Source organism: Entelurus aequoreus, linkage group LG26 (genome assembly GCF_033978785.1).
Source record: "Entelurus aequoreus isolate RoL-2023_Sb linkage group LG26, RoL_Eaeq_v1.1, whole genome shotgun sequence".
Taxonomy (NCBI): domain Eukaryota; kingdom Metazoa; phylum Chordata; class Actinopteri; order Syngnathiformes; family Syngnathidae; genus Entelurus; species Entelurus aequoreus.
In genome coordinates, this window is record NC_084756.1 from 30,805,455 (window position 1) to 30,818,163 (window position 12,709).

General features: G+C 37.8%; 1 protein-coding gene across 1 annotated transcript in view; it reads left to right on the forward strand.

Moving 5' to 3' along the window:
* Window positions 1–1,723: 1,723 nt before the first annotated feature.
* The window catches only part of necab3 (N-terminal EF-hand calcium binding protein 3), a 57,117-nt gene continuing 46,131 nt past the window's right edge, over window positions 1,724–12,709 (forward strand). Inside the window, exons 1-2 of the mRNA XM_062037791.1 lie at window positions 1,724–3,229; window positions 9,842–9,866. Of these exons, the coding sequence (XP_061893775.1) occupies window positions 3,134–3,229; window positions 9,842–9,866 (121 nt within the window). The 5' untranslated portion in view covers window positions 1,724–3,133. The remainder of the gene's footprint in view (window positions 3,230–9,841; window positions 9,867–12,709) is intronic.

Sequence of the window (12,709 nt, forward strand, 5' to 3'; positions counted from 1 at the left end):
TGATTGGAGCACATACTTGTCACAAAAAACATTCATGAAGTTTAGTTCTTTTATGAATTTATTATGGGCCGACTGAAATTGTGACCATATCTGCTGGGTCAAAAGTATACATACAGCAACATACATTATCAATTTTGGTGATGCAGAAAAGATACAATCAAATCACATTAGCTTCATGGCATGGCCTCTTAACTTCATGTGAGTGATTATGCTTGACAACACCTGTTGACTTCTCTGAGCCCATTTAAATGTGATGCAAGTTTTTAGACTCGGTTGGAAACGCGACAATAGCTCCAGCACCCCCCGCGACCCCAAAAGGGACAAGCGGTAGAAAATGGATGGATGGACGTTAAGAAAATTGCTGAAATATAGATAAAAAATAAAAGAACATATTAATTAAACCATCATTCAATATGTCATACTGCTATATTACCTATGTCTTCAGTGAGAAATTAAAGTAATTACAACAGTTTCGATTCAAAACAACAACAAATAATTGCGATTTCGGGAAATCGACCTTCTTGGATTGTCCCTGAAGTTAACGCCCGCATTGAACATACACCCACGAAGCTAGCAAACCTACTAGCTGACGTCCACACTGTTTTATAATCGCTAAATTATATCTCTAAATGTGAGCTTTTTTCTCGTTTTTAACCCAGCCGAATTTACAATTACATTGAATTACGGCTGTCAGTGTCATGTGGTGACAGGTATGCGTTTTAAATTATGTTTTATAGTTCTGCGCATCCAAAAAATGTGCCTTTTTTAGAAATATTGATCTCATTGTCATTATATTTAGGATATATTTAATATGGCACCAATTTATTGAATGGTTACAATTAAAACATAAGCCAAATTAAGTTTAAATTGTTATTATCCAAATATCATAACTTCTACCTCAGATTGTTTCTTTGATTAAAAAAAACTACTTATTAATTACAATGTGACACAATTCACCTGTGACGTTTAAGTGTCATGGGACATTTGCAAGTTCAGAAAATTGCTGAAATATAGATAACAAATAAAAACATATTCATTAAGCCATAATTTATTCTCTCGTACTGCAACATTACTCATGCATTAAGAGATAAATTTAAGTAATTAAAACAGTTTCGATTCACACAAAAAAACTTCTGATTCCGGGAAGTCAACCTTCTTGGATTGTTCCTGAAGTTAACGCCCGCACTGAACCTACACGCAAAAATGTTGTCTTTTTTCGAAATATTGATCTCATTGTCATTACATATAGGATATATTTAATATGGCACCACCTTATGGAATGGTTACAATTAAAACATAAGCCAAATTAATCTTAAATTATTATGATCCAAAATCTCATATTTTCTACCTCGGACTGTTTCTTTGATAAAAAACAACTAGTTACTTCAAAAAAATTGTAATAACCAACAAGTCTTTTGAACGACTATTTGAAAGGAAGGGTTCATCAAGATACTGTGTAACCAATGTACTGTTTAAGTGTCATGGGACATTTGCATGCTCAAAAAAATTCTGAAATATAGATAAAAAATAAAAACATATTCATTAAGCCATCATTCATTCTCTCATACTGCTACATTACTCATGCATTAAGAGAGAAATAAAAGTAATTAAAACAGTTTCGATTCACAAAAACCCCCCCAAAACTTTCGATTCCAGGAAGTCCGACCTTCTTGGATTGTTCCTGAAGTTAACGCCCGCATTGAACCTACACACGCGAAGCTAGCAAACGTCAACACTGTTTTTATAATCGCCATATCTCTAAATGTGAGTTTTACTATTACATTGAATTACGGCGGTCAATATCATGTGGTGACGGGTATGCGTTTTATAATGGTGTTTTATAGTGCTGCGCGTACAAAAATGTTCCTTTTTTTTTTTTTTTTAGAAATATCGATCTCATTGTCATTACATATAAGATATTTAATATGGCACCACCTTATGGAATGGTAACAATTAAATCATAAGCCAAATTAAATTTAAATTATTATGATCCAAATCTCATAATTTCAACCTCGGACTGTTTATTTGCTGAAAAAAACAACTAGTTACTTAAAAAAATGTAATAACAAGCCAGTCTTTTGAACGACTATTTGAAAGGAACGGTTCGCTTTAAACAGCCATGTCGTAACGTTTAAGTGTCATGGGCCATTGGCAAGTTCATAAAATTGCTGAAATACAGATAAAAAAATAAAAACATATTAATTAAGCCATCATTCATTCTCTCATACTGCTACATTAGTAGTGCATTAAGAGAGAAATTAAAGTAATTAAAACAGTTTCGATTCACAAAAAACAAACAAAAAAACGTTAAATTCCGGAAAGTCCCGCCTTCTTGGATTGTTCCTGAAGTTAACGTCCGCATTGAACCGACACGCACGAAGCTAGCAAACCTACTAGCCAACGCCGACACTGTTTTATAATCGCCATATCTCTCTATGTGAATTTTTTTTCTCGGTTTTAACCCAGCCGAATTTACAATGACATTGAATTACAGCTTCCAGTGTCATGTGGTGACAGGTATGCGTTTTTAATGGTGTTTTATAGTGATGAGCATACAAAAATGTTGCTTTTACAGTAGGAGAGTCGTCTCATCAAACCAACAGCTGACAAAACCTTCAGTTCTGACGTGTATTTTGCTTGTGTCCACAACTTAAACGAGCGAATGAATATAAATTGTAGACACTTTTAAGATGTGATACTTAGGGTTACCTTGTCTGGTTAGTTGAACTGAATGAGAATTAACTGCCAGGACGCAAGGAAGCTGTTACTGACTTTGTCCAGCAGGGGGCAATGTTTCCCAAAGGATGCTCGAGTGGGCTTCACAGCTCATGCAAACACACCACTATTTACATATTTTTCTAGTGTTCTTAGCAGGTATTACTAGATCTATTATTGAGGGTTATAAGGTGTGGAGTTTTTTTTTTAGCGGTGCTATTTTTGAGTGAATAGCTACAATGAGACGTTCCAGTGGCTCCAGCAGGGGGCGCTCCTCCTATCGACATAAAAGTTGATGAAGACGACAGTATAGGCATCTTGCGCACACACACTTTAGCAGCACTAACCTTCCAGTGCGTCACGCCGACAGTCCTAAACGAGCAGACTGTTTTGAGGGGAACCACGTTTTAAGAGAAGCATGTTTTGCACGGAGGTGATCACCATGTGTCTGCAGTCTGCCAAGCGCCAGCAGAAGCAGCAAAGCAGCGGACGAGAGCTCAGCATCCTTCATGATGTAAGTGCATAAACCAACAACCCACTTTTTCATTTTTCTTCCATAGCGCTGCAGTTTTTCCTATCAATTGAATTCCTTCATAGCCTTGATTTATAGAATAAAGACTATATGCTGCTGAATTTTTTTTTTTAAATCTGATTAATCACATTTTGGAATTTGGATGAATCACAGGTGATTACGCACTTGCATGATTCAAATTTGCTTAAGTAAAGACCCCAATATTCATACACAAATGCAATTTTGTTGTCAAAATGTCATGCAGGAACATTTAAAATGTATTACTCGAGTGCATGTCATTTGTTTGCACACAACTTGCTAACAGTTTTATTTCAATCAATCAATCCAAGTTTATTTATATAGCCCTAAATCACAAGTGTCTCAAAGGGCTGTACAAGCCACAACGACATCCCACATCAGGGCAAGAAAAAAGTGAACCCAATGGGATACAATGAGAAACCTTGGAGGGGACGGCAGATGTGGGGACCCTCCCATGGGTGACTGGTGCAATGGACGTCGAGTGGATCTAGTTCAGGGGTCGGCAACCTTTACCACTCAAAGAGCCATTTTGACCCGTTTCACAAAATAAAGAAAACAATGGGAGCCACTAAACTCTTTTGAAATTTAAAATGAAATAACACTGCATACAAAGTTTTTTTTTGCTTTGTGCTATGTATAAACCAGGGGTCTCAGACACGCGGCCCGCACCTTAATATGAAAATGTTATATTAGTGCGGCCCGCAAGTTTTATATGAATGCCGCTTGACAGCATCACACTTGCCAACCCTCCCAAAATTTTGCGGGAGACTCCCGAATTTCAGAGCAACTATTCTCTCGAATGTCTGCTAATTTTCACCCAAACATCAATAATAAGGGCGTGCTATGACGGCACTGCCTTTAGCGCCCTCTACAACCTGTACAAACAGCTTGCAGCCCAGTCATATGTAGTATGGCTGAGGGTAGCGGTATAAACAACTTTAACACTGTTACAAATATGCGCCACACTGTGAACCCACACCAAACAACAATGACAAACACATTTTGGGAGAACATCCGCACCGTAACACAACATAAACACAACAGAACAATTACCCAGAACCCCTTGCAGCACTAACTCTTCCGGGACGCTACAATATACACCCCCCCTCCCCCCTTCTGTGCGTCGGTTGAGGTGGGCGGGTGGTAGCGGGGGTGTATAATGTAGCCCGGAAGAGTTAGGGATGCATGGGATTCTGGGTATTTGTTCTGTTGTGTTACGGTGCGTATGTTCTCCCGAAATGTGTTTGTCATTCTTGTTTGGTGTGGGTTCACAGTGTGGCGCATATTAGTAAGAGTGTTAAAGTTGTTTATATCACAACCCTCAATGTAACCTGTATGGCTGTTGACCAAGTATGCCTTGCAGTCTCTTACATGTGTAAGCAGAGGCCGCATACTACATGTGACTGGGCCGGCACGCAGATAGCATGGTGTAAAAGTGGACGCGACGACATGTTGTAGATGACGTTAAAGGCGGTGCCATCACGGCACGCCCTCAATATTGTTGTCCGGGTGAAAATCGGAGAATGTTTTCCCCGGGAGGGGCACTAAAATCTGGAAACCTCCCGGAAAAATCGGGGTGGTCGGCAAGTATGCAGCTGAGCCGCATCAGAGTGATCAAAGAGCCGCATGCCACTCCGGAACCGCGGGTTGCCGACCCCTGATCTAGTTAATAGTGTGAGGATCCAGTCCATAGTGCACAATCTATAAGGTTAATAAAGTCCGCTCCTCTTTCGTCCCTTCCTCTTTATCGGCTTTTTTTTGTAATTCAAGTATTCATTACATTTGTGTATTGTAATTGTAATGTTGATAATAGAGGTAATTATTTGTATTATTACTCATTATCAATAGAGTTATTTGTATGTGTATTTTTATTGCTCCATTTGTAGTGCAATAATGCTCATAGTCATTTCTGTGTTACTACTTCATTAACTGGTTCTTTGCTATAATTTTTGGTAACATATTTGTACATATCGTATTTTCTGTTGTTTTTATGTGGTTGTTTTTGTAAATTTTTTCTGTTCATGGAAGGCAAAATCCGTAAAAACAAAATAGGGCCAGGAAGACAGAACAAAAAAAACTGGAAAAACGGGAAGATTGACATGTATGCATTACTAAGAAAATAAGTAATGCTTACACTTGTTTGATTTATGCTCAGCCTTCTTTTCATAACACTTGGTTGCAAGCAGTGTTCTGAAAATTACTTTTAAAAAGTAATCAATTATAGTTACTCGTTACTTTACCAAAAAAGTAATTGTAATACTAACATAATTACTCTTTAATCTAGGGAAAGTAATTTATACATTACGTAAATAAATAAAACATTCACATATCTGGCATATGCATTTGGGAGATGTTTCATATGAGAACACAGTGTGCGGAGGATGTGATTTTGACATGTGATGTCATCAAGAGTTTCAACTGAGCTGTTTATTAGCTTTAGCAGTTAGCAGCGGCAGTTTGTCAACTCTGACGCCATATTTTTTAAATCTTTTCCCCGGATTATGTTACCTCTGGCTAATAAAGAGATTGACCGTGCTTCGATGGCTGTCATATCTTGTCAACAAACGGGGTATTGTTTGGATGGCAAGTTTGTCAATTCAACCATTGATTTGTTGTTCATTATTCCCATTGTGTACAAGTGCGTATGTTGTGGTCTGCCGTGTCGCAGGGTAATGTTGCCTCTTCCGATTTGATATCAAGTTTATTTTAGTGCGGTGCTGCTTGTTGATTTCACTAATTATAAGATATTTCCTGCATTGAACTTGCTGCACTTAGGAGTCGGTGTCTTGTTGTTGACATAAAACCACATCAAAAGTAGAGTGCCACGTTACATCAAGCTATCGCTAACGGCGTTGTAACGGACCTAACAGTAATTAATTAGATCACGCGCTACTAGTCCAATTAATGGCGTTACTAACGCCGTTATTACAAACATTGGTTGCAAGTGTGGTCAGAGCCACATCTCGTTTCGAAGACTATCCACCCCTTTGCACTTAGCCCTTCTCTTAACCTTGAAGAAGAATTGGGACACCACTTGCTCGACATAAACGCGCAAAACTGAGGGTGAAGGGCTAAGACAAGGTGGAAGGCGGAAAATTGGGATTCCTTTCCACATCTGCATACTATTTTTGTTTGGGAAAAATGTGTATTTCATTTATAACCCCTGTCTATGTTGCAGTAAGTTACATTTCTGTTTCTATGGTTATCATTTTCCTCTACCATCTGGGAAGGATTTTTTTTTTAAATACAAAAAAAATTGTCAGCCTCAAGTAAACAATTTTGATTTCTTGTATAACATAATGATAAATAGAATGTCAAGTATCCTAGCAGACATGAGGTGAAGCTTGATGGAGAAACGAGAGCGCCCACTTACTTAACATCTGTCGCCGTGACATGAGGGCATGCAGCTCTCTCTTGGGAAGCAGCTCTGACCTTTTTAGAGCTCGCGGTGTGGGAAAACCAAAATATGCATTATCATCCTGCAGGAACTTTGTAGACAACAACAAGGCAGTTTAATCCAATTTACTCTATCTCAATCAAACAACACCGCAACTGTATTTATTGGTGTTGTAGCGGTGCGCCATAATCACAGGGTTCAGTATTCTACTCTGTATTACGGTCACGGTTCAGTTCATTTTGGGTGCAGTCAAGGAACAGAATGCAAAACATATAACTGCTTAGCTTTTGAATGTGATGATTTTACAACAAATACACATTTAAAATACAAATATAGAGCCCACTTTAAAACATTTTGTGCAATAAAGATGCTAAAAGCAAATACAATATAGGTCAAAATACAGTAATATTGCACATTATAAAAAAGTGCATTAAAATCTAAAAAAGCACTGAGGTATAGGTGACGTGCAACAGTTTGAACAGTGTGAATTATTACTTTATTTTTAGCTAATACATGTTCCTTGATGCCTTAAGTTTAGCAAATATAGTTCCAATTTGTTCTCCATCTCTCCTTAAAACACTTAGCCACTTGTCTTTGTCCGGATACGTATTTCACCGGGAGGCAAAGTGCTCCCAAACAGGAGACTGTAACGACAGAAGCAAATCTTTCGTCTCTGGGTTCTCCACGATCGCCGCTTCCATGCTGAATGTCCTGCCGTTCCGTATGCTTTTAGGCATAGGCTTGTGGAGGCGGATCGCAACACCGGATGTCCACTTCCTGTTCCTCACTTGAAATGTGAACTGTGCGGGGAAACGTAGCTATACCACCTTGAAGACTCTACCAACAAATGTAAATGCGTGTTACTGTTGCAATCCTTAACAATAGCCAATGTTGTTCCAGCTCATCAGCAAAGCTGTCAAGAAGCACATGACAGCTACATAGATGGCAAAAGGTCAGACCTTGACATAGTTGACATACAGCGAATGAAAGAAAGACTGTTACTAATAACCTGACAGTCCTGATGGCACAAGTAAGCCTTTTTCTTCATACGCTGACATACAGAATATCGTATTGAGCTAAAAATAAGACAACAGCCTTTCAGGAATACCTTCTGAAGCTGCAAAATGATCAACTTGATGAAAATGATCAGCTCCATGCCCCCTCAAACGAAGACTATGTGAAAGGGGCTACTGTGTGATGATGCTATTGTGTGCCACAACTAAGGTTTATTATCTTGCTATAATAATAAACACTCGGAAGATTCAAACTCGGGCAAAGTTTTGCTCAGTCCATTAACGATATATAAAAATTGTGGAATTCTTTTGATTCCCACATTCCCTGAAGACAACACGAACGCAAGCTGACATGATGATTGGCATGGATTATTAGCACTCCACGTAAGTCAATAACATCAACAAAGCTCCCTTTTGTGCATTCACGCACAGCATAAAACGTTTGGTGGACAAAATGAGACAAAGAAGGAGTGACATAAAACACGTCTTTCTGTGGCAGCGTCGGAGAAAGTTGTTCGTGTAAACAAGAGTGTCCGCCCTGAGATCGGTAGGTTGGAGTTCAAATCCCAGCCGAGTCATACCAAAGAATATAAAAATGGGACCCATTACCTCCCTGCTTGGCACTCAGCATCAAGGGTTGGAATTGGGGGTTAAATCACCAAAATGATTCCCGGGCGCGGCGCCGCTGCTGCCCACTGCTCCCCAAGGGGATGGGTCAAATGCAGAGGACAAATTTCACCACACCTAGTGTGTGTGTGACAATCATTGGTACTTTAACTTTAACTTTAACTTTAAATTACGGTGAGTTCAAGGACCGCCAAAATTAGTAGGACAAAACGGCGCTGGCCAAATACTGTCATCATATTAAACAGTGGGCTTTCTAACAATTAGGAAGGTTTGTGTCATGTCCTCCTACAGAAACATTATTAAAAAAACAAATATATTTTCCCCCCATCTTTTTCCATTTTTGAAAAAGGTCCAAGGAGCCACTAGGGCGTCGCTAACACAACTGAAAAAAACGAAACTATTTAACTGTAAAAAAAAAAAAGATCTGAAATGGGAAGAAGGTGACATTGTAAAAATGTCAAAATATATGCAAGTGAACATTTTAAATAAATAATTCATTCAAAATAATTACCCGAGTAAATCCTAATTACCTTTATGCTTCACCAGATTCTGTTGTTTATTTCTTTTTATTTGGAATTCCATCAAAACTTTTTTTTTCAGTTCAAATGTATCTTTTTTACCTACAGTACAAACATATCTCCAACAACATCAAAGACAGAAAAGGATAGAAAAAACAATTGTGTTTTGATTGATTGATTGAAGCTTTTATTAGTAGATTGCACAGTACAGTACATATTCCGTACAATTGACCACTAAATGGTAACACCCCAATAAGTTTTTCAACTTGTTTAAGTCGGGGTCCACTTAAATTGATTCATGATACAGATACGTACTATCATCATAATACAGTTATCACACAAGATAATCATCAGAGTATATATATTGAATTATTTACATTATTTACAATCCGGGATGTGGAGGGGGGGGTTAGGTTTGGTTGTTATCAACACTTCAGTCATCAACAATTGCATCATCAGAGAAATGGACATTGAAACAGTGTAGGGCTGACTTGGTAGGATATGTACAGTAAGTAGTGGACATAGAGATAGAGAGAGATCAGACAGAAAGCATAAGAATAAGTATATACATTTGATTATTTACAATCCGGGGAGGTGGGATGTGGAAGGGGGAGGGTGTTAGTTTAGGGTTGAAGTTGCCTGGAGGTGTTCTTTTAGTGCGGTTTTGAGGGAGGATAGAGATGCCCTTTCTTTTACACCTGTTGGGAGTGCATTCCATATGGATGTGGCATAGAAGGAGAATGAGTTAAGACCTTTGTTAATGTGTTGCACTATACAAATGTACAAATGCTGCATTCAGGATGTGTGAAATTTCTGACGTTCAAGTACAAAAAGTGCATTTGGAACGTCTTTAGACAAGATGAATAAATGTGATGTCAAAAAAACTAGAATGTACCTCCATCTAATGCTAAATGATTTATCTACTGTAGGTTGTCAGTTGGTATATGTTGTGCTCCAAAAATCCATTCATTAATACATATAATATAATATTGTTCTTTCTCTCTCCTGCTCTCTCTTTTAGATATTCCGCCGAGCAGATAAAAATGGTAAGTTGAATAATAATTCCTTTATCTGACCCAATATGATTTAGCACTGTTTTGTCAAATATGAATAGGGACATTTTAGTACCTATTAAATTTGTTTTTATATAAAATTATTATTTTTAACTAATTTTACTCATGGCACAAACATGTATGATGTGATGTGAATTCTTACATGATATTCTTGAGCATTGACTCACAAAATATACAACATTTTTGGTGAAAAATCATATAATTTAGGGTATGTGGACAACTTCATCACCTTTGAGAATGAAATGAAAGAGATGTTGTTGTCAAATTTGCTAAAATTGTCCATGGCAAAAAAGTGAGTAAAAAAAAGAAAAAAAAGAAAGCAAAATAATATGTTTACAACTTTTAATTACAATTATTTTTAAAATTTATATTTGAAGAATAAATTCAATGTTTTAAGACTGGGAGAGTGGCTCACAGCCACTCTTGCTGCTTGTTGAGAAGAGCGATAACGTTCTTTCATATCAGTTTCTTCACTACTCTAACGAGTTACTTTTTAGAAGGAGTACAACTAGAGGACCGTGATTACTGATACTATGTTATTAAGTTGACAACGCTGCTTCGTCTTCTTATTCTCTGGCAGACCTGTGTGATGTATTATACTGTAAGTGGGTTCATGTTCGAAATAAACTAAAGAAAGAAAGAAAGAAAGAAAGACCCACCTCTGGCGGAAAGGTGCGTTATAATGTGTTTATGAGCGAGAACAAACAGGTAGTGCCAATTCTTTTTGTGGCTGTCATACTGTATATGCTTTTAATAGGCAGCCTAATTGATAAGGTCATCACACATTGCTCTTTTTCATGCATTATCTTTTGCCTTTTCCTGTCGCCACAGCAAATGAATCGCATGATGGATTTTTTTATTGTTTTTTCTTTATTTCATTACACCGGATGACCTTTAACAATGCCATTTGTCAAGGCTCGGGACCAGCATTGAACATTTCCTAAGGCTGGGTATTGGGGCCTGCACTACGAGGGCACTCTTTATGTATAATATAACTAGTAACTGTGATTTAAAAAGTCGATAGTCTAATCAGGCTGCAATTTTCTTAAAGCGTTACAATTAAAGGGCCCCTCTAATGTTGACAACATTGTAATTTATTTCATAGTTCTGGACCTAAAATTATGTGTACATGTAAAATTCCCCCTAAAATAGACACAATAGTGAATTTAGGCTTGTTTAGCACATTGTGGAACTTGCAACAGCCTGCTGACATAACCTACAAAAGACTGGAGGCAACCTCGTATTGCCATATATGTTTTGGTAGCATCTTCATCCCGATTCACGACATTTTTGCGCAGGATTGGAAGGAATAATCAAATACATTGCATCTCGAAGGTATTCACAGCACTTCGCTTTTTCTACATTTTGTCATGTTACAGCCTTATTCCAAAATGGAATAAATTCATGTTTTTCCTCAATGACAATGTGAGAACGTTTTTTCTTTTTTTTCTTTTAGAAATGTATTAAGAAATTAAAAACTAAGCAATCACATGTACATACAGTCGTGGTCAAAAGTTTACATACACTTGTAAAGAACATAATGTCAAGGCTGTCTTGAGTTTCCAATAATGTCTACAACTCTTATTTTTTTGTGATAGAGTGATTGGAGCACATACTTGTTGGTCACAAAAAACATTCATGAAGTTTGTTTCTTTTATGAATCTATTATGGGTCTACTGAAAATGTGAGCAAATCTGCTGGGTCAAAAGTATACATACAGCAATGTTAATATTTGCTTACATGTCCCTTGGCAAGTTTCACTGCAATAAGGCGCTTTTGGTAGCCATCCACAAGCTTCTGGTTGAATTTTTGACCACTCCTCTTGACAAAATTAGTGCAGTTCAGCTAAATTTGTTGGTTTTCTGACATGGACTTGTTTCTTCAGCATTGTCCACACGTTTAAGTCAGGACTTTGGGAAGGCCATTCTTAAACCTTAATTCTAGCTTGATTTAGCCATTCCTTTACCACTTTTGACGTGTGTTTGGGATCATTGTCCTGTTGGAACACCCAACTGCGCCCAAGACCCAACCTCCGGGCTGATGGTTTTAGGTTGTCCTGGAGAATTTTGAGGTAATCCTCCTTTTTCATTGTCCCATTTACTCTCTGTAAAGCACCAGTTCCATTGGCAGCAAAACAGACCCAGAGCATAATACTACCACCACCATGCTTGATGGTTGCTACCGCCACCATGCTTGACGGTAGGAATGGTGTTCCTGGGATTAAAGGCCTCACTTTTTCTCCTCCAAACATATTGCTGGGTATTGTGGTCAAACAGCTCAATTTTTGTTTCATCTGACCACAGAACTTTTCCTCCAGAAGGTCTTATCTTTGTCCATGCGATGTCCATGTGCAACTTGCCAAGGTACATCTAGCCAAATATTAACATTGTTGTATGTATACTTTTGACCCAGCATATTTGGTCACATTTTCAGTAGACCCATAACAATTTCATAAAATAACCAAACTTCATGAATGTTTTTGTGACAAACAAGTATGTGCTCCAATCACTCTATCACAAAAAATAAGAGTTGTAGAAATTATTGGAAACTCAAGACAGCCATGACATTATGTTCTTTACAAGTGTATGTAAACTTTTGACCACGACTGTAAGTATTCATAGTCTTTGCCATGGAGCTCAAAGGTGAGCTCAGGGGCATCCTGTTTCAACTGATCGTCCTTGAGATGTTCCTACAGTTAAATTGGAGTCCACCTGTGGAAAATTCAGTTGGTTGGACATGATTTGGAAAGGCACACACCTGTCTATATATAGGACCCATACTTGACAGTGCATGTCAGAGCATAAACAATGCATTAA